This window comes from Lolium perenne, chromosome 5 (genome assembly GCF_019359855.2).
Source record: "Lolium perenne isolate Kyuss_39 chromosome 5, Kyuss_2.0, whole genome shotgun sequence".
NCBI lineage: Eukaryota > Viridiplantae > Streptophyta > Magnoliopsida > Poales > Poaceae > Lolium > Lolium perenne.
The window spans coordinates 67,097,789-67,116,944 of record NC_067248.2 but is presented as its reverse complement, the minus strand read 5'-3'; the positions used below and the strand labels follow the sequence as shown (position 1 = coordinate 67,116,944).

The 19,156-nt window shown below is 47.0% G+C and overlaps 1 protein-coding gene across 1 annotated transcript; it reads right to left on the bottom strand.

Moving 5' to 3' along the window:
* Positions 1 to 10,659: 10,659 nt before the first annotated feature.
* Positions 10,660 to 17,744, bottom strand: LOC127299413 (glutathione S-transferase T1). The gene is made up of 7 exons (XM_051329376.2): positions 17,542 to 17,744; positions 17,395 to 17,468; positions 17,232 to 17,292; positions 12,893 to 12,946; positions 11,807 to 11,886; positions 11,130 to 11,335; positions 10,660 to 11,040 (listed from the first exon to the last, which is right to left on the bottom strand). Exons 1-7 carry the CDS (start codon positions 17,613 to 17,615, stop codon positions 10,864 to 10,866), a joined length of 726 nt encoding a protein of 241 aa, XP_051185336.1. The 5' UTR covers positions 17,616 to 17,744; the 3' UTR covers positions 10,660 to 10,863.
* Between the last annotated feature and the right edge of the window lie 1,412 nt (positions 17,745 to 19,156).

Genomic DNA, 19,156 nt, shown 5'->3' with positions numbered 1-19,156 from the left:
GAGATCTCCCGCCGCCCTTTCCAAAGGAAGGCGCGACAAATCTTCAACAACGCCTCAATGACCTTCGGAGGGATGTCCAGAGACATCATGGCGTGAACCGGGATCGCCGAGAGAGTAGTCTGGACCAAATGGTCCTCCCTCCACGGGTGAGAAGGTTGGCACACCACGGCTGCAGCCTATTGGCCGCACTGTCCACCACGGGCTGTAGCTGTGCCGCTGTCACCTTTCTAAGTCCAAGGGGGAGTCCCAAGTACTTGAAAGGGAAAGAGGCCACCTCGCAGCCTAGGATTGAGCTGGCCAGGTCCACTTGCTCCTGAGAGCAGCGAATGGGGTGAAGCGAGCACTTGGCCAGGTTAGTGCGCAGGCCCGATGCCACCCCAAAGTCCTCCACAATCTGAGCGCAGGTCTGAAGATCCAACCTGGTGGGTCTGATGAAGGTGACCACGTCATCGGCATACATCGAGGTGCGATGCCGAAAACCACTAGGGGAAAGCTCCGTGAGCAAGCCCACGTCCGCCGCCCTCTCAAACATGAGGTGGAGAACATCCATCACCGTGTCAAAGAGCAAAGGGGGGAGGGGGTCACCCTGGCGGAGTCCCCGGCGGTTGAAGATGAGCGTCCCGGCCTGACCGTTGACCAACACGCGGGTGGAAGCCGAGCTAAGCAGCCCGCCGCCCGCCCACCATGGAGGTCCACTTACGGCCAAAGCCTAACCGGGACATCACCTCTAAAAGGAATGCCCAATCCACAGTGTCGAAAGCTTTGGTGATGTCGAGCTTCAAAAGGATGGCATCGCGCTTAAGCGCATGCAGCTTCCGGGCCGTATGATGATGCTGCTAGGCTGCAAGCTGCAAGGTTCGTGCCATTTTATTCTGAACTGAGTGTGTCCTTGTGGGGATTGCTTTTGGTTTGGCACTGCAAATTGATCCATTTGTATACACGCAGAAAGATTGAGGCATGTGCGTAGTTGCTTCTAACTTTGTGTACTGGATTAGTATCTGTATTTTGATTACCTTTGAGAGGAAGATCGAGTAGCTACACACAGCCTGCACGATTGTACTTTTTTGTAACTTTGTATACTGAATTAGTAGCTGCAGAGACTGCCTGCACGGTGCGCTTCTTAATTTATCAGAGTTGTGAGAAGTTTGTGCGGCTGATTTAGATGATGCAAGAACTCTAAATTATAAGAGAACTTGATGGGTCCGAAATAATAAGCACGAACCATATCATCCATTGCCATGCCACTGTATCGTTTTACATGTTTTCTTCCATGCCATTCATTAATTTGCACTAGGTCTTCGCTAAATGAAAGATGCTTGATAATCAGTTTTAAGATATTTACTATTTCCCTAAATAAAAGATTTAGGTTGTGTCTATTACTTTGCGGGTTCATTTGTTTATTCTTTGCAAGTGAGGAGGCAGTAATAATGTCATTGTTCTTTTGTCCAATTCACCATTTTCAATATAAAATATTCATCATATTTTATATGGTTGTTACAGTCGTCCAAAGCTGGTTGATGAAGTTTGAAGAATAAGCATAAAGATGGAACTCTAGAAGATGGAGAATTGGCGGATGGTAGCGGTGCGGCGCTACTGCTCCTATGCGCTCTTGCTGCTGCCTTTTCATTTTTGTAAACTTAAGTGTGACTAGCACAAATGCCCGTGCTTTGCTACGGGTTAATTTTTTTGGCTATGAGACTCAAGAAGTTTCTCAAGGACGTACCAAACTAACATACAAAGCCTAATCTACCCATTAATCGAAACACCAGGTTCCCTCAAACTTCCAACAACCTCTCTCTGAACTCATCAATAATCTTGGTTTTTACCGCTGTCATAGCCAACCATTGTGCATTAGGGGCCATTGATCATCATCAAAAATAATGACTAACTTTACAGTTACTATTTTTTTCTTGGTAATCTGAAGCAAAAGTATCCAAATTGACAAGATGCCACTGGAACAGAGTTGTTGATATGGACAATGGCTGTCATTTCTTAATGGTGACTTCCAGATAGTCAGTCCAGCAATTCTTGTCAAACACTCTGTTCCTCAGTTTCATACAGGACATATAATACACAACAGACAAAGATAGCATATATGTACACTGCTGTGATGCAATATATGATTTGCACAATTTTGGCCTATGCGACTCCACATCAAACTCAAACCCCTACTCTCGCAAGGGGCGAATAAATATTCACTCTTCTACAATAAAACTGTGTAACTAAGGCAGAAACAGCAGATGACATTGACTTAAGTTGCATCTACAATATAAAATACAAATTTTTCAGTGGGATCGATGAGACCATACCAAAATTGGCAGTGTCCTAAATCATTTGAAGATCCATATTTAAAATTATAGATCCTATTCTTATTGATTCAGTTTGTTCATATGATCTTTTACGCAACAACATTAGGGTAGGAGTTTGGCCTTTTCCATGTAAATGAAACTATTATTCCTTAAGATGTAAGGTGCTATTTTTTGTACTGGAAATAAATTCTGCCGCCCATGAAAGTGGCACAAATGATATCCTATAGTTTGTAAAAAGTAATAGGACTATGAAGTAAAAAAGAGCTATATGGAACAACCATTCCAAAATTCTATACTCCAGAAAACTCATTATACTACAGGTGAGTTTTCTATTTCCATCAACACTACTTTTGTTGTATACCACATCACTACATATCTTTGAGAAGTGCAAAGTAAAATATAATGTGTCCCTATGGAATCTCATATGTAATCAACACATATATCAATCTCATACTTACCTTTTGTACCAAAACAGTAGATGCCTGATGATTAGCACATCCCAATCGACTGAACACATGCATCTTAAATCACCTAGTCAAAAACTGATAAGAGCGACATAATTCGCATCCCTCCTTCCATGGTAAAGAAAGAATGGAAAGAACTTATTTGTAACATTTAAAATAAAAATGCCATGTTGTAGCAACGGGAAGGGAGAAGGATTGCCCCCACATCAGTGAAAATAAAAAAAAAGTTGATCACCCTGTGTAGAATAAATTTAATTTTCTACCCACATGAACATCAGGTTACAATGCTATGGGTTGAGTTTTATTGAATATTCTTTACATTTTTTGGCCCATTTAGAAATTAAAGAAAAGATGATAATTCAGAATTTGGTTTTAACAAAAAAAATCAAATCTAGGACATTGAAGCATGAAGTACATGGATAATGGATTTCCTGCATCGTTGCATGAACTTTTTCACTTTTCTTGCATAGTATTGCTATGTATCAGAATATCTGTTGTAGTTCAATCATCAATATCAAAATCATATTTTGCGTATTACCTGGCGTTGACTCAAAACGAGCATAGACAGCAATCAAACTGCTCCATGGTATTGTTGCTCCAAATATAGCTGAAAGCCTAAAACCTTGTGACTTCACGTTAAATACATGTTGCAGCTCTAGTCGCCTCACAGTCCAGATCAAGTGGCATCAGTTAGGAGCCATAATGTTTCCAAATAACACGAAATATTGAATGTCAGTGTACAATACTTCATGGCTATAAATTTCTCCAGCTACACGAAACAAAAACAGAGGAAACATGGGAATGAGACAAAGAACAAGGCTTACTCGGATTCACATGCTATCACATGCAGGCTTGATTTACCGGCGCCTGCTTGTCTCTTTACAGACAACAATTACCATTGCACTTGTTGAGCGATTATAAGGGAAGAATATTCCAGTTTTTGCTGCTGATTTAAATACTACCTGTTGGACAAGTTTTCTTGATGGAAATTTGGTGTCCAGGAGACCAACAACAAGCTAGTCCATGTGAGAAGAACACCCGAGTCAACACTGAACAACCCACAACACCGAACACCCTATGACATGTATAATTTCTTGGCTGAGAAGAACACCCGAGTCAACACTGAACAACCCACAACACCCTATGACATGTATAATGTCTTGGCTGAACAAAAAATCGTTGGGCAATAACAACTGAAGAATTCTGAAGGCCTAAGTTTCTGAGCCACCAAATCGTAACCAATAATTGTACAGCTTCAATATTCGCAGACGCATGCACAACTTCAGAGATCCAATCTGCAGAGGACTCAACAGTCAGAGCTCAACCAGCTCAACACTCGTGGGGGTGGCCCGTGGCCATGTTGTTCCTCGCCTGGGATGGCAAAACCCAGCGGCGCACAGAGTAAAGCTGGCAAGTCCGGGCATGGCGTCTCTGGTTCCTCGCCTGAATGGCTGAATGGGGATATGATGCGGCGCTGCGTACCTATACAGCAGGACCTCGGCCCCGCCAGGTTGCCCACACCTAGGCCTGCAAAGAAGATTTTCTTTAGGGAATTCGCCGGCGTCGCTTCCTTGCGTAGTCTAAGGGAGGGGCGCTGGTGGTGTGGAGATCCAGGGAGGGTTGCCGGTCGAGCAGAGGACGGGAGGGTGCTGATGGTCTCCACGCGAGTTCTCTGTCATCGCAGCAGGAGAAGGGAGGCCCCGGCCGTGGGCCGGCGTATTCATCGGTATCACGAGTAGCGTCAGGCGGCGGCGGATCGGGGGCTCACATGAGCGAGCGATCGATTGGGGAGGCGCTTTTCTGATCGTACTCTACTCTACGGCCACAGCGGACGAAACGTTTAACTCACGCGGTGGCACTGTTTGTAATTTCGCTTGAAAAATATGGGTAAATAAAAAACGGACGAAAATTTAGGGGAGAAACCTTCCTTCCTTTATTAGTAGGTAAAGATTTTCAGACGTGTCGGTGTGATTTGTGTGTGCTAAACTATTCTGGTGTGCTGAATGTCAAGTTTTAAGTTGAATTTGTTACGTTCAAGTCCAATTTCTGTTTAGTATCTTAATGTTATTGTTTGATCTTATTCTTGTTTGTTAAAAAAGATAGGGAACAGGGGAAAGGGTCACAAAATTTCTGCAAAAAACTCCAGCAGTTTGCCCTGTCCCAGCGTTATCTCTAGGTTGCCTTATTTTCTGATGTCTCGCTGGCTTCCTGTTTACAGCCCACGCTGCCCAACAGCAGCCTAGTCAGCTACTAGCCTAGCGCATGCTAGATGGCCAACCCAGCCCAACGAGGCAGTGCCACAGGCCACAGGCCAGTTCGGTAGGGAACCGAGTACCGAACCGATTGATTAAGGCACCGAACGCTGACTGCAAGAAAAATCATTTAGTTTCTGTAGGTTCATTTGGTATCATACTATATATTTTCACACTATGTACATTTGATATTACTAGCAAAAGTGCCCGTGCGTTGCACCGGGGGCAGAAAAAATCTGCGTCAAGAAGGTGCACTTTGGATTTCTTCAAAAATCCTACCGCCAAACAGTCATTTTCTTTCATATGGGATGAATTATTCTTGACAGGAATGCAGCTACGGTCAAGAAGGGTTAATTTCTTTACCGCCGATAATGAAATGGCTTATTTAGTGTGCTAAATTAATATTGTTTATAGAATACTATTTTAGTACTCTATTCAAAATATGTTGTAACAAGTGAGAGGGAGGCTAACAAAAATAACAAAGATGCAAAAAAAAAAACTAATTAATCCCATCCTCGACACGTCGTTCCAGCCATTAAACTCGCTGCATCTCTTTGTGGATCCGGAGAGGTGGGTCATAGATGGTTTCTCCCGAAATTCTATTTAGTTACAACCAAGCTACGCCCACAAACTTATTCGATCCATGAATATGTATACATCTAGCTCTTGTTAAGTAAGGTTCTTATAATTTGATCAGCTTCATAGAAAATCGTAGCGGCATGTATGATAGTATATTAGTATCAATATGTTGCTTTTGAAATATAGAATTCATGATATACTACCTCCTACCGATACAGTATCTTATATGTTTTTACTATTGTCAATAGAATTACTCTCTCTACCTCGGTTCACGCTTCATAGGGGTTGCGCGTATCTCCAGATCATTATTTTAATCAATATAATATAAATTAGTCAACGCAAACATCATAAGGAAGTAGAATATCGAAACTTTCTATCGATATATATTTTATAATATGTACGTACCTTATATTATGTTGGTCAAATGACCTAGAATACGGGGAGGCTCTTCAGAAGAAGGGAGTATAATGCGTCCGCTTCAGGGATCCCATTTAATTAGGTTGACACCTTATACTCCCGTTTTGAGATGCGGTCATCACAGCACATGGGGTTTTATATTTCCTGGCCAAAATCATTAAATTTTCAGACCAATCAACGGAACTGCGAGATGAGACTATTTAACTACAATCTACACGCAGTCAAAATTCATTGGAAGAAGAAACGGAGAGGAGAAGAGAGAAATGCTCAAACCGTAATTGCCATCGATTAGAACGATACAGAGCCCCGGGCAATTATCTCCGGCCGGCCAACTTCTTTTCAATCTCGAGGCTGCTGTTGTATTGCATTTGAAGTCTGAGGGTGTGTTTGGTAGCCCGGGCCACCTCAGATTAACTATCTCCACTCATACATGTTGACCTCATACAAGGCCAACTAAGATTTTGTAGGTGTTTGGTAGCCCGGCCTGGTTGAGAAATGGTGAGTAGAGAAGTTGTTTGGTATAGGCTGTATACGTTGAGACGTGCTGAGTCCGAATTTTTACACAAAGGTCCTTAAGCAGAATAAAAAAAGCAATCGGGTCCTTTCTTGGGGAGGCTGGCCAGAGATGCGACTGGCGGCGCGTCATGGCGGCTGGCCGGAGCTGTGGCTCGCGCCTGGCGAGGAAGAGGGGCCTGGATCCGGCGTGGCGGCGTGAGGAGGAGGGGCCTGGAGCCGTCTTGGCGGCGTGAGGCGGCGAACTGGGTCCATTCCATTCAAGTGGAGCTTCTGCCGGCGGCGAACTGGGGAGGAACGGCGGCCATTGGAGCTACTGCTCGGCAGTGGGCGGTCGGCCGCGTCGAGGAGGTCCTGTTCCCAGCCGTCCGGTCGCCGGCGAGCGTCTAGGGAGAGGCGGCGGTCTGCGCGGGGCGAGGGGCGTCCAGGGAGAGGCGGCGGCCCGTGCATGGCAGGGGGCATCCAAGGAGAGGCCGCGCTGCAAGGTAGAGGCAGCCATGGGCGGGGGGCGCAGCCGGCCGACGGCCAGAGGAGGGATGGCGGCCATGGGGCGGGTGGCGGCGGCCAGTGGAGGGGTGCAGAGGAGGGGCACGAGAGCGATGCGGGAGCCAAGGGAAAAATGAAGATGTCGGGTTGGGGTCTGGGGGGTGCGCGGGCCGCTGCTACAGTGGTTTGCGGGATTTGCTCATCCCGGATGAGCAGCGAAGCTCGATTTGGGCTTCGCTCCTCATCCCGGCTCTGGGGCATTTTTCATATCTCCTCAGCACTGCGCAGATGGGAAGAGCCGGCCTAACAAACATAGTATCTCCTTCAAATCTCGGTTGGGATGAGAATTTCTGAGGAGCCCCGGTCTACCAAACACGCCCTGAATTGCACAGTATACTGTATCAAGTACCAACGCACTTCAGGTCCTATCCAGGACAAGGCCACGCATCACCCGTCAGCTGCCGGCGCGCGCCTCCCAGCTGAAGGCGATGCGGCCGTAAGATGACCGTGCGCGCCTGCTGGCCAAGTCGTCATCCATCGTCCAGCGCCTGTGTGGCTGCCGAGCCTGGCCAAGCGGCCGACTATGGCACCTCAATTCAGTCAACGCCCATCAGGCCGGCGCTGGTACCAGCGGCGTTTTGGCTGCGAAAAGGGCGTACTGCGCGCTGCTTGTCGGAGAAGTAGATCAGTGAGGTGCCCAATCCCCTGCATCATGAGAAATTAGGGAGGGCGGAGGATGGGGGAGAGGAAAGTTTGCTCGCGGCCGAGCTCATCCTCTAGATCCGCGAATTCCGTGCGCCAAGCGCTGCTCATCTTCGGGAATTCAACGTGGCAAGCCTGCTCATCCTTCAGATCGGCGGATTCCGCGTCTCAGAGGCCGTCTCAGGCCGGATTGACAAATTCCGCTTCTGGGAGGCTGTCGGTGCTGATTTATTTTCCGCACAGGACACAGAGGAGTCCCGATGCGCGCCGTGACCTCAACTGCCGACGCGCGCTTGCGCCTGGAGTCCTGGACCGACATAATAAACCATATAAATTGAACCGGTACGGTGGCATTGGTGCGTAATATGCGGTTTGGTGAGAGGGCAAAACAGTCCAAAAAAAGCGTTGACGAAATTTTTTGGCAGAAACCTTAGCTCCTTTATTATTAGGTATAGATAGATTTTGATATTTTTCACTACAATTTTGGTCAAACTGGAAGTCCTGGGCGCCTCCGAGGGTTAAGTTCTTCATATGGCTGACCTGTCTGGACAGGTGTTGGACGGGTGAGAGGCTGGCGCATCGGGGCCTCCCGCATGCGCCCAGATGCCCGCTCTGTGATCAGTCTATGGAGACCATGACGCACCTCCTCACTGGGTGCTCATTCTCCAGGACGATTTGGTTCGAGGTCCTTTCGTGGATCCGATCCACCTCGGGACCTCCTACTAAGGGCGACTTCGCGGAGTGGTGGTCGCTGGTGGTGCGGACTACCCCTCGCCAGCTGTGCAAGGGTACCTCGTCGCTCATCATGCTTACTGCGTGGTGGATCTGAAAGCATCGGAACGCTGTGATCTTCGACAATGCACAGCCCTCGGCGCCCTCCCTATTCAGCGACATTAGGACAGAGGCGCGGCAATGGGCGGACGCGGGAGCCCGGGGTGTTCGCCAGCTACTCCCCTAGAATAGGGTCTCCTCTCTTGGGTCGAGTTGTACTGCGGGGTGTTTGTCCCTCTTCGGAGGGGCATGTACATATCTAACTTTCTTTATCTATCAATGCATCGAAACGCAAATCTTTTGCGTTTTCGCGATTTTTTTTGGTCAAACTTGATAATATTTGATTTTTAAAAAAGCATTTTGTGTATCATAGTATTTGTATTGATCTGGATAATATATTAGGGGTACGATTTCTTCATGGTTTTTCATTATACTGGATGAGGAGCCAATGAGGGATTTCCCATGCACAGAATATGCTAAAATAACGAGTTGTTGGCTGTGTATGGTGAGCCATCTGACTCTTGCAATACATAAGAAGTGCACCATATATGATTAAAGGAGATCATCTGAACAAGTCCTTATTGCAGCAAAATGTAGGTATGCTTGGAACCGTCTCTCTGTAAATATAACTACTGAATAATTTATTTTAGCCGTGGTATCACTCATGGAAGCACTGAAGCTCCAAAGGTATAGTACTATTCAGCTTAACTTCCTATTTAGAGTAAATAATGTTATCTTCATGAATATTCTACCAAGTGAATAATACACCCCTATCAACCTTTTATTATTATATGGTTTCCGATTTATATAATGAATTCTTTGGTTACTATGGTTACCAATCTGATCACATCTTTGCAGGGGAAGGCCTATATATCTTCGTCTGTCCATTCATGTGTAATTATGTGTCCTAGAAAAGATAAGTGTGTAGAAAGCCTCCGCGCAGAATAAATTTTATTCAGCAATATGACTTGTGATTGTTCATTGCATAAGCACATAATCAACTCTTACATTCATCTGTTGATATGTGGTATGTCGTCTCTTTGCTAATGAAATTGCAAGCAGCTTACCCTACGGTTACTTGATTTTGTTAGAGTTGAAAGATTCTTCAATAGTTTGCAGTAGATCATTGCCTTCATTGCTACATCTATTTTGTGCCATGTTAATGTTTCATCTTTTAGAAGATTTTTTGTCTTGTCAGGAAATTGGTACAATCACCACGAGTTGGCTTGACAAAATGATGCCTCTATCGTTATTGTTTTGTGGGGGGCATAACCGGGTCACATGGTTGTTCTTCTGACACACATATTGAAAGCAACAAGTTTCCCCATTGTCACATTCGCATACATGCTTTGGTTGCACAACATGTTCTTGTCATATGGAACTAAGCTCATATTTACTTCTTATGGAACAAAATGTATCTATACATGATCTGTCATATTTTTTTGTAGATGCGCTCCATTAGCAAGAGCAGCTTCTGCTTTACTACCATAACATGTTTCGAAATTTAAGAAATCTATGCTCTTATTCATATGCCAGATGAAAGGAAGAAAGAACTACCAGGCAAGGTGCATTTGCTCTTTATTTTGTCCTTATGTGTCAGGGATGATAGGAACAAGATCTAAGCTATGTAGGTGGATCCGTGGATGTTAGAATAAGCTCCTCCTGATAATATCTCTGTTGGACACAAGACATTTTTTTACCACATGTGTTGTAGACGGAGGCATCACCGCATCAGGGATGCTAAGAAATTATTGTGGTTTGTCAAGACGACTTGTCCTATTCACAGGGATATTTATACAAAGGGATATTTTGTTTTGAAATTCATTATAATATCATGTGTCATTTTTTCTAATAAATATTTTACCTCTATCTACATGGATTGGAGAATCGTATTAATTACAATATTAAGTCAATATTTTTTAGAACAATGTGTTTATTTGGTTTGTCATGTTTTAGTAGTTTTAGGACCAAACCATAGGAAAATAGTGTTCAAATAAGCCCTCTTGGTGATATTACTTTTGGAAACAGAACATTTTTTTGATGAGTTCACATTTGTTGTCAAGGTGTCACAAAGTCAGAAGAGGTTGCTCAGAAGAGATAGATGTATCCCAACCGCTATTGCTCTCGCGTGAAAAATTTTTTTTACGCGACAGGAAACGAGTCCTATAAATTGAAATGTCATAAGCTTTTTATTTTTTTTGAGTCATGTAAATGTCATAAGCTTTCGTTGCCCAAAATTCATAGCCGGCACAAAAGAGGAGACAGCAGTGAGGCAGGTACATTTTCTTACAATGCAACTAGTGCTCTTGTCCTTTCCTCGTCGTATATGTACTATGTTCTTCGTTTGCAAACAACAAGGTTTGAATCTGTTCAGAGCTTGGACGCCGTTTTCACACCAGCAGCAGATGACAAGCGCGCCTTCACTTTGAACATGTGCTCGTGGGCATCCTCGAAATGAGGGCTGGTGGCCTTCTTCATGTTCTCCATCCAAGCAAGGATTTTCTCGTGAGGTCCCAGGATCCTGTCACGTCTCTCATCACCCACCAGCTGCAGGCAACCCATCCTCATATTGTTAAAAAATCTGACAGATGGCAAAAATCACATTCATTCATGATATGAAGGCAAATATGGTGTACCTCCAACTGCGTTATCTCGCACACAAGGCTGAGATCCGCAATCGACGGCTGCGGGTTGCCATGTAAGAATTTTGCGTCACCTTTGAGCCATTCCGATTCGATTGTTTTCAGTGACCTCACCAGCAGTTTCTCGGCCTCTTTTGCAGACTCGGGATTTGGTGTAAGACCAAAAAAAGGAGCCAACACGGTGTGCAGTACAAAGGTTGCTGCAGACGTAGTATGCAAGGATCAATCCCTCAAATGCAACTACGCAAGGATACCAAAGGGCTATTGATGGATGGATAAATAACTTACATCAACAATAATTTTACCCTTTATGATTAGGAAAATAATTTACATGATTATGTGCTACACACTGCAATGGTTAAATTTCCCTTCTGCTCTTCAGCATGATTTAGTTGCGTTGACGGGTAACTCATTCGACCTAGGATTGCAAAACTCAAGGGAAGATATATACATGTAATGCTAAACCCTAAACTCTGCATGATGAACAATAGTATCCTAGCACAACTCTGTTGCGGTAGATTAAATAGGGGTTCTTCGTTTCAGTTTTTAGTATGCTTAATTCTGTTGGTTGCAAAACACTCTAGTGGGAAAACATATGTTTCATGCTAAATGATAACTCCACACGATAGCCTAGCAGGACCCTCCATCAGTAGATTAGATAGGTTTTTCACCTGCACCACGGCGCAAATTTGAGTGGTGCCAATCCAAGATGGACTCGATTTTTGCTCTGGTAAACAAGTCCGTTGGGTACCTACATGTGAATAAAGTAGTAAGATAGTGACTTCAAACTATCAATGAAGTACCCCCTCCTTAAAGAAATGGAGAATAAAAATTAGCTTCTCTTTACAGGAAAACATCGACACTTATTAGAGCAAAAAAACCTGACAATGATTTAACTCAGCAACTACCAAGCATACCTAACAATGACCCGTTGGGCTCTAGAGGTTCAATAAAAGAAGTCAATTATTGTGGAAACAGACCTGCTCCAAAAGTCATCTGCTCAGAAATAACTGAAAAAGGTGGGCGTATTTTAACTATGGGTGATAAATCCTAACCAGAACACAATATCTGAAAACCAACAGAGGAATCTGAACTCTGTTCAAGTGTTGGTCAGTCAATCTGTATGTCAGAAAACTCCATGGGCTATAACATTCATATATCCAGTCCAATATGGGAAACCAGTAACAGAACTTATGAGCTAAGAGCTGACCAGAGTAAGTCAAATTTATATGGATACAGGATGATATATCTGTACATTTCATTTGTAGACAAGTCATCAACTCAAAACTCATCATTCCATGCACAATACAAAGATAGCATGGAGAACCATCTCAAAAACTCGCCAACTCGGAACTAACCGACGTTAGTCAAGTCCACATAACCCACCCAATAACTGAGTTCAGCTCACTTTACCGCTGAAAGTACGAACCAGCTAGCGGATCTTTTCTTTTTTGGCGAATTCCCCTCATGTATTCAAAACTGTTTGAATCACTCCCTATCCCCAGTCTAAGCTGCTATATTGACCACTATTGCGCAGTTTTAGTCAGAGAAACTGATTACAAAGGTTCGGGATTGCAAGTTTATTTTAATTATGCTGATGGTGGCTAGTTTATGGAAACATGTGGATAGAAGCTAGTTCAAGGGAAATGAGTGCATACTGAAGAGGGAACCCAAATTGTTACTTGTTAGAAGGAAAAGAAGTACTTGTCAGTCACATATAGTAGGAAGTTACAAAGGAAGGCTAAGAAGTAGCGCACCAGTGGTCTGGAACCCCAGGGAAGACCGTGGCAAGATACCTCAAAATGGCATGGCTGTCACACAAAAGAAGTGCAAGTTTGGTCAGAAATTTAGAGAAAGAAAAGAGGTGAAACAATTAGCATATTTCTCCAAGTACTAGCTAATTAGCAAGTTTTATCAGCAACGTAGTTTTGGCAAATCAAGAGCCATTCGAATTGATAATTGATACTGTTAACTGGGTGTATTAAAAAAAGCTATAACAAATGCAACGAAACAGTCCCCATGGCTGGGAGGTGTAGCTAGTTTTTTTTTTTTTTTTTTTTTTTTTTGGAGAACCCGCAGGAGCTCTGCGCGTCTTAAAATTAAGCATCAGGGAAAAAAACATGTACAAGAAGGATCCAGAACAACCACTTTGTGGCAACCACCTCCGAGGTCTAAGACCCCTGTCTACTCTACTCAATTTCTCTCAAAGACCCACGTCTACACCTTTGCCAGGCAAGCCACTCGCTATCTACTACCTCCAAAAGGGTGTGCGCCGGCATGTCGACACGGTCAAAAATCCTGGCGTTGCGTTGGAGCCAGATGGATCTGGTAACTAGCAACACCAAGGAGTTGAAGCTCTTGCGGTCCTTGGGTTGGAGCCGCTGCTCGGCATCCGGCCACCAGTCGATGATGACGCTGTCCGCAAGAGGGGTCAGATGCTCCCAGAGACGACGCTGCAGGAACCTGAACCAGATCGCGCGCGCGTATCGGCATTGGAGAAGGATGTGGTTGAGGGTCTCATCCTCAATGCCGCATAGCGGGCAGGTTAGGTGGCAGGCGAGGCCATGTCGAGCCATGCGGTCTGCCGACCAGCATCTTCCGCGCAAGGCTAACCAGCCGAAGACTTTGAAACGCAAGGGCGCGAACGCGTTCCAAAGTTGAGCCGCACCAGGGAGAATTGTCCGTCCGAAGAAAAACACCTGGTAAGCCGATCGAGCCGAGAAAACCCCTGCAGCAGTCCACTTCCATCTGAAGGTGTCGGCATCGCCTGAAGGAGTCACGCGGCGCACCGCTTCCCAGAGTCTGAAGAACTGAACCGTGGCGTCGACGGAGAGCACGCCGGCAATGCCGCGGGTCCAAGCATCGCCAACAAGCCCGTCCCGAACAGAGAGGCTGCGTATGATGGACGGTCGGACCATGCTGATAATCTCCGGAGCGATACAGCCTGCCGATAAACCCTAGAGCCAGGGATCCTGCCAGAAGAGGATGGCGCTTGCTGTCCCCACGGAGATCGCAGTGGATGCGTTGAAGATGTCCAGCGCAAGCTGGTTGGGTTGGACTTGAAGCCGAGCCCACGGTCTGTCCAGGTCAGTCCTGGAAGCCCAGATCCACTTGGCCCGTAGAGCCGCATTGAGCAGCTTAAGGTTGTGCAGGCCTAACCCGCCGAGTTGCTTCGGCTGGCAGACGGTGGGCCAGGCGACAAGACAGTGGCCTCCTCTGCACTCCGCCGCTCCTGCCCAGAGAAAACTGCGTCGCAGCTTGTCGATGAAGGAGAACACCCATGGTTCCAGATCGAGCGCTAGCAGGTGATAGACCAAGGAGGAAGTCATGATGAACTGGATGTAGATCACCCTTCCATCGATAGAAAGGAGCTTGGCCTTCCAGAGAGCTAGCTTATTGGCTAGCCGATCCAGGATGGGCTGCACGTCTTGCCTGCGTAACTTGGCTATCGACAGAGGTAGCCCAAGGTATTTGCACGGCAGCATAGCCACAGGACAGCCCAGAACGTGGCAGGCGGCCGCCACTTCTTCGTCAGATCAACGGATCGGAGCGAGAGAGCTTTTGTTTAAGTTGACGGTCAGACCCGAGGCGTCTCTGAAACACTCCAGGATATGGCGGATGGCCGTGACCTCCGGAACCGTAGGCTTGGCGTAGACGACAATGTCATCCGCATATAGGGAAACACGGTGTCTAAGCCCCAGAACCGCCAGATCGGCGATGACGCCGCGTTCTTCCGAAATCCTGAGCATGCCGGAGAGAACGTCCATGCAGAGGATGAAAAGGAGGGGGGATAGGGGGTCCCCCTGTCTCAGACCCCGAGCGTGGCGGAAGGATGGCCCTGGGCAGCCGTTGATCATCACCTGCGTGTAAGGCTGGACACGAGCCAGCTCGGGCTGGGCTCGGTCCGAGCCTGCACTTAGCTCGCTCCAAATGGGCTCGGCTCGGGCTGGCTCGTTTATGCAACGAGCTGGAAAAATGGGCTCGGCTCGAGCTCGACTAAAACTCGGGCTGGCTCGGGCTGGCTCGCGAGCCAAGAGCGACTAGTCACTGCCAGGTGGGCCCATGCTAGCGGTAGGGATGGAGACGATGCTGTGAGGTAAATCGGTGATGCGCCGGCGACCAAGCGAGCTTGGTGGAGCTTCTGAGTGATGAGGACGCCATGGCAGGTTGGGAGAGCTTCTGAGTAGCAGCCATGGCGGTTTGGGTGAGCTTCGGAGTGGCTGCCATGGCGGTTTGGGCGGGCCTTCTTCTTCACAGGCGGCGTCGGGGGGAGGGGCTAGGACGCGGTGAGAGGCAAGGGAAGGTGGGGCGCGAGGGGGGAGGGGCTAGGACGCGGCCGGAGCGGCCGGAGGCGACATCACGGGAGGCGGCGGCGCGCCCGTGCGTGTGTTGGGAGAGCTGAGAAGAACGACTCGTGCGTGCTGTGGCCTGTGGTGACCTGATCCTTCCCCGTACACGTTTTTGGGCCAGAAACCAGCCCAGATTGCATTTCTGTTATTACGTAAAAAAGAAGTAACGAGCTTTCGGGCTGGCTCGGGCCGAGCCAGACGAGCTTTCAGCCCGTCGCGAGCCAGAAAAACAGGCTCGGCTCGGTCTCTGTCTAACGCGGGCCGAGCTCAAAACGGGCCGAGCCAAGAAAAGCTCGGGCCGAGCCAAAAGCTCGGCCCGAACGTCCAGCCTTACCTGCGTGGTGGCCGTACCAAGCAGGAGAGAAATCCACCTAATCCACCTGGGCCCAAAACCCCTCTGCCGAAGGACGATCAGTAGAAAAGCCCAAGACACGCTGTCGAAGGCTCGAGCGTAGTCTAGCTTGAGGAGGAGCATGGGAATGCGTCGGCGTGACATGAGCCGCGCAGATTGTTGAACAAGAATGAAATTATCGTGGATGCACCTCCCCCGGATGAAGGCGCTTTGATTTTGATCCACGAGTTCCTTCATCCTTGGCGCAAGCCGAGATGCCAGGATCTTGGCCAGGAGCTTGGCGAAGGAGTGGACGAGGCTGATCGGCCTGTGTTCCGCCAAGTCTGAAGCGCCTTCGCGCTTGGGAAGCAGAATGATGAATGCACTATTCATCTTCTCGAAGCCCTGCGTTCTACCCAGGAAGATCTCCCTCAGCGCCTCCAACACGTCGGCTTTGACCACGGACCAGCAGTGCTTGAAGAACGTCCAAGAGAAGCCATCCGGGCCGGGAGTCTTATCGTCTGGCATGGACTTGACCGCAGCCCAAACTTCCTCCTCCGAAAAAGCCCCCTCTAGGCCCGATAGGTTGACTCTTGGTCTGCCAGCCACCTGAAGGTCGATGTCGTGGGCGCGGGGTGAGGCCTGCCCAAGCATACGCGTGAAGAACGCCGTTGCCAGATCCTCCTTGTCCTCCTGTTCCGTCACCACCCGGTCGCCGTCCCGCAACCTAGCACAGAACGTGCGTCGCCGGCGCGAAGAAGCATGGATCCGAAAGAAGAGCGGGTTGGCGTCCCCTTCCTTCACCCCGGCGATCCTCGCACGCTGCCTTGCGATAGTCCTTTCGAGAGATGCCAGGCCAAGAACGCGGAGCTTGAGCTTCCGCCGAAGCCAAATCTCAATTGTGTCAAGCTGTCTCGTGTCTTGGGCCGCATCAAGGCGAAAAATGACCTCATTAGCCATGAGAATTTGGTCGCGGATATTGCCGACCTTCTGTTGGCTCCACCGCTGCAGGCCTTTCACCATGGCCCTCAGCTTCGTGTCAAGCCGCAACAGCGGGTTTGGGTTTGCCTGAATCGTCGGGTCGTTCCAGATGGAGTTGACAGCCTCGGAGAAGCCCTCCACCTTCGTCCAGAATCTAGTTTGACTTTGAACAAATATATAGCGTACACTCCTCATATTACTAACTAATTAGCGACTTCGGTCAGGAGTATATTTCAGGCTGCAGTACAGGCCGTGTGATTGACCATGATGGTGAACAGATGTATATTCAAGCTGCTACAAGAAATGTAAAGGGTACACATGAGTAGACTAGATGATGATGAACAGGTAGCAGGACAAGAGTGCAACTAGTCTGACTTTGAACAGGTATATGCGGAAACAGAGAGTATGAGAAAGATGAGGTAGGCATGCACGGACCTTTCAAAGAGTTTGAACCTTCCATCGACGATCGCTGGGACCTGTCCCATTGGATTGATTTCTGGAGAAGACCAAGTTTATTTAGTATTGAAGCTATAGCTAGTGAGAGACTTGAAATTAAGTGAAGATTTAGAAGGGGAAGAGAATAAGGTAGGTGGCTTACTCTTGAACTCGGATGTGAGGTGTTGGGCCTTGAGGAGATCGACGGTCACCTCCTCGAAGTCGATCCGGTTCACCCTGCGCCTCAATAGCCGTTAATTAGAAAAGTGAACAAGATCAAATAACAGGGAGGGGAGGGGAGACGAACAACCTGCAGAAGATGACGAGGGCGCGAGAGGGCTGCGAGAGGCGGTCGGCGTACACCTTCAGCAGCGGCATCGCCATGGCGGCCTGCCTCCTCAACAGATCGATCGACTAGCTGTAGCTGACTGTCTAGTCTCTAGTGCACTACTTGTAGCGGAGAGCCGGAGAGGAGAGGAGATGAGGGGAAAACACACTCATGCGGCCTCCTCATTCTCTACGTAGGGAGTGACGTCACCGGCTTTTCTTGTTTATGAAGGGACAGGCAGACAATGTTTTCAAACGAGGAAAATCTTTTTATATTGACACTAGTAGCAAATATCTCATGCTTGCATGTGTTGATTTTTATTAAATGGTGTGGCTAATTTGGCGGTCACAAATTTAGCTTTTAGTTAGATAATATTATCAAAACTTCATTCGCAAAAAAAATATTATCGAAACTGAGTTGAAATTTATGAGTATCACGACTCACAAAGCAAATATAAGGACCATGAGTATCCGGAGTATATTCTCAATTGCAGCTAAAAGAACTAAATTTCAATCCAACATAAAACTTCTAATGCACGAATAACGTGCAATCAGATAATATAGAACATAACTGAGCACTCACTTAATTCTCAGCAAAACCGTTTTATTAAATGCTTTTTTTTTTTGCGAAACACAGTACAATCAAAGACGCTCATACATACGCACACACACTCACCCCTATGAACGCACACACGTACACCCTACCCCTATGAGCACCTTCAAGAGACTGCGTTGAAGAACTGATTCGGCAGGTCTTGAGATTGACGAAGTCACCACAGGCGCCTCGCTGTCGACGGGAACGTCGCCTCCCACTGAAGAATATTCCACCTTTATGAGACACCAAAGTGTCAAATCTGGGATTTGAACTCTGGTGGGCTGGGGGTGCCACTGTCCTCCTAACCATCCAACCACAGGTTGGTTCTCTATTAAATGCTTTTTAGATCATTGACAGTTTCGCTGGAAAAGGTCCTCACCCAGCTACTGTCAAGAATTAAGAATTTGGGATCGCTTTCTCGTCCGGTCATGCTACATAACAAATGTTGCGTTTCTTTTTTATTATCATCCCACGGTTGAGAAATGGTCATCTTTCTAGACATTGGTGTGCCTAGGTTAAGAAAATGCCTACTTAGTGCCTGTCATATATATAACCGTAAGAACCCGTTCAGACATCATGTAGCACGGCTCAATAGCAGAGAAATTCTTTGGCGGGGACAATATTTTTGCTACGGAGATGTCCCCTATAGCACTTAACATGCAAGATACTTGGTCCGCTCTCTGTACATGGTTTGTGCACTCAGAGATGAAAACACTTGGTCCACTTTCTATACATGTGGATGTGGGAAGGAAAGGTAAAAACAAACTTCTGAATCTTTTTTTTTCCTCGTGACGCCACCAACTTCGAAGAGCGTAGACTTTTCGAGGAGAATGGGATAAAACAAGAGATCATTGTCAAGGTGAAACGGATCACAATGATGGATCCAAATCGAATGATCGAGAAGACTACCCAATATTGAGAGATTAGAAGGGCTGAAATCTTGCGACAAGAATGAATTGGGTCAAAATAATGGTAGGCGGGAGAATAGGCTAGCTTCACCGGC

Excerpts from the sequence above, each read along its gene's own strand:
- LOC127299413 (XM_051329376.2), bottom strand. The coding sequence starts at position 17,615 with ATGGCGATGCCGCTGCTGAAGGTGTACGCCGACCGCCTCTCGCAGCCC. Across the intron at positions 17,293-17,394 it reads CCTCACATCCGAGTTCAAGA|AAATCAATCCAATGGGACAG; the intron begins GTAAGCCACCTA and ends GGTCTTCTCCAG. Across the intron at positions 11,041-11,129 it reads GCGAGATAACGCAGTTGGAG|CTGGTGGGTGATGAGAGACG; the intron begins GTACACCATATT and ends GGTTGCCTGCAG.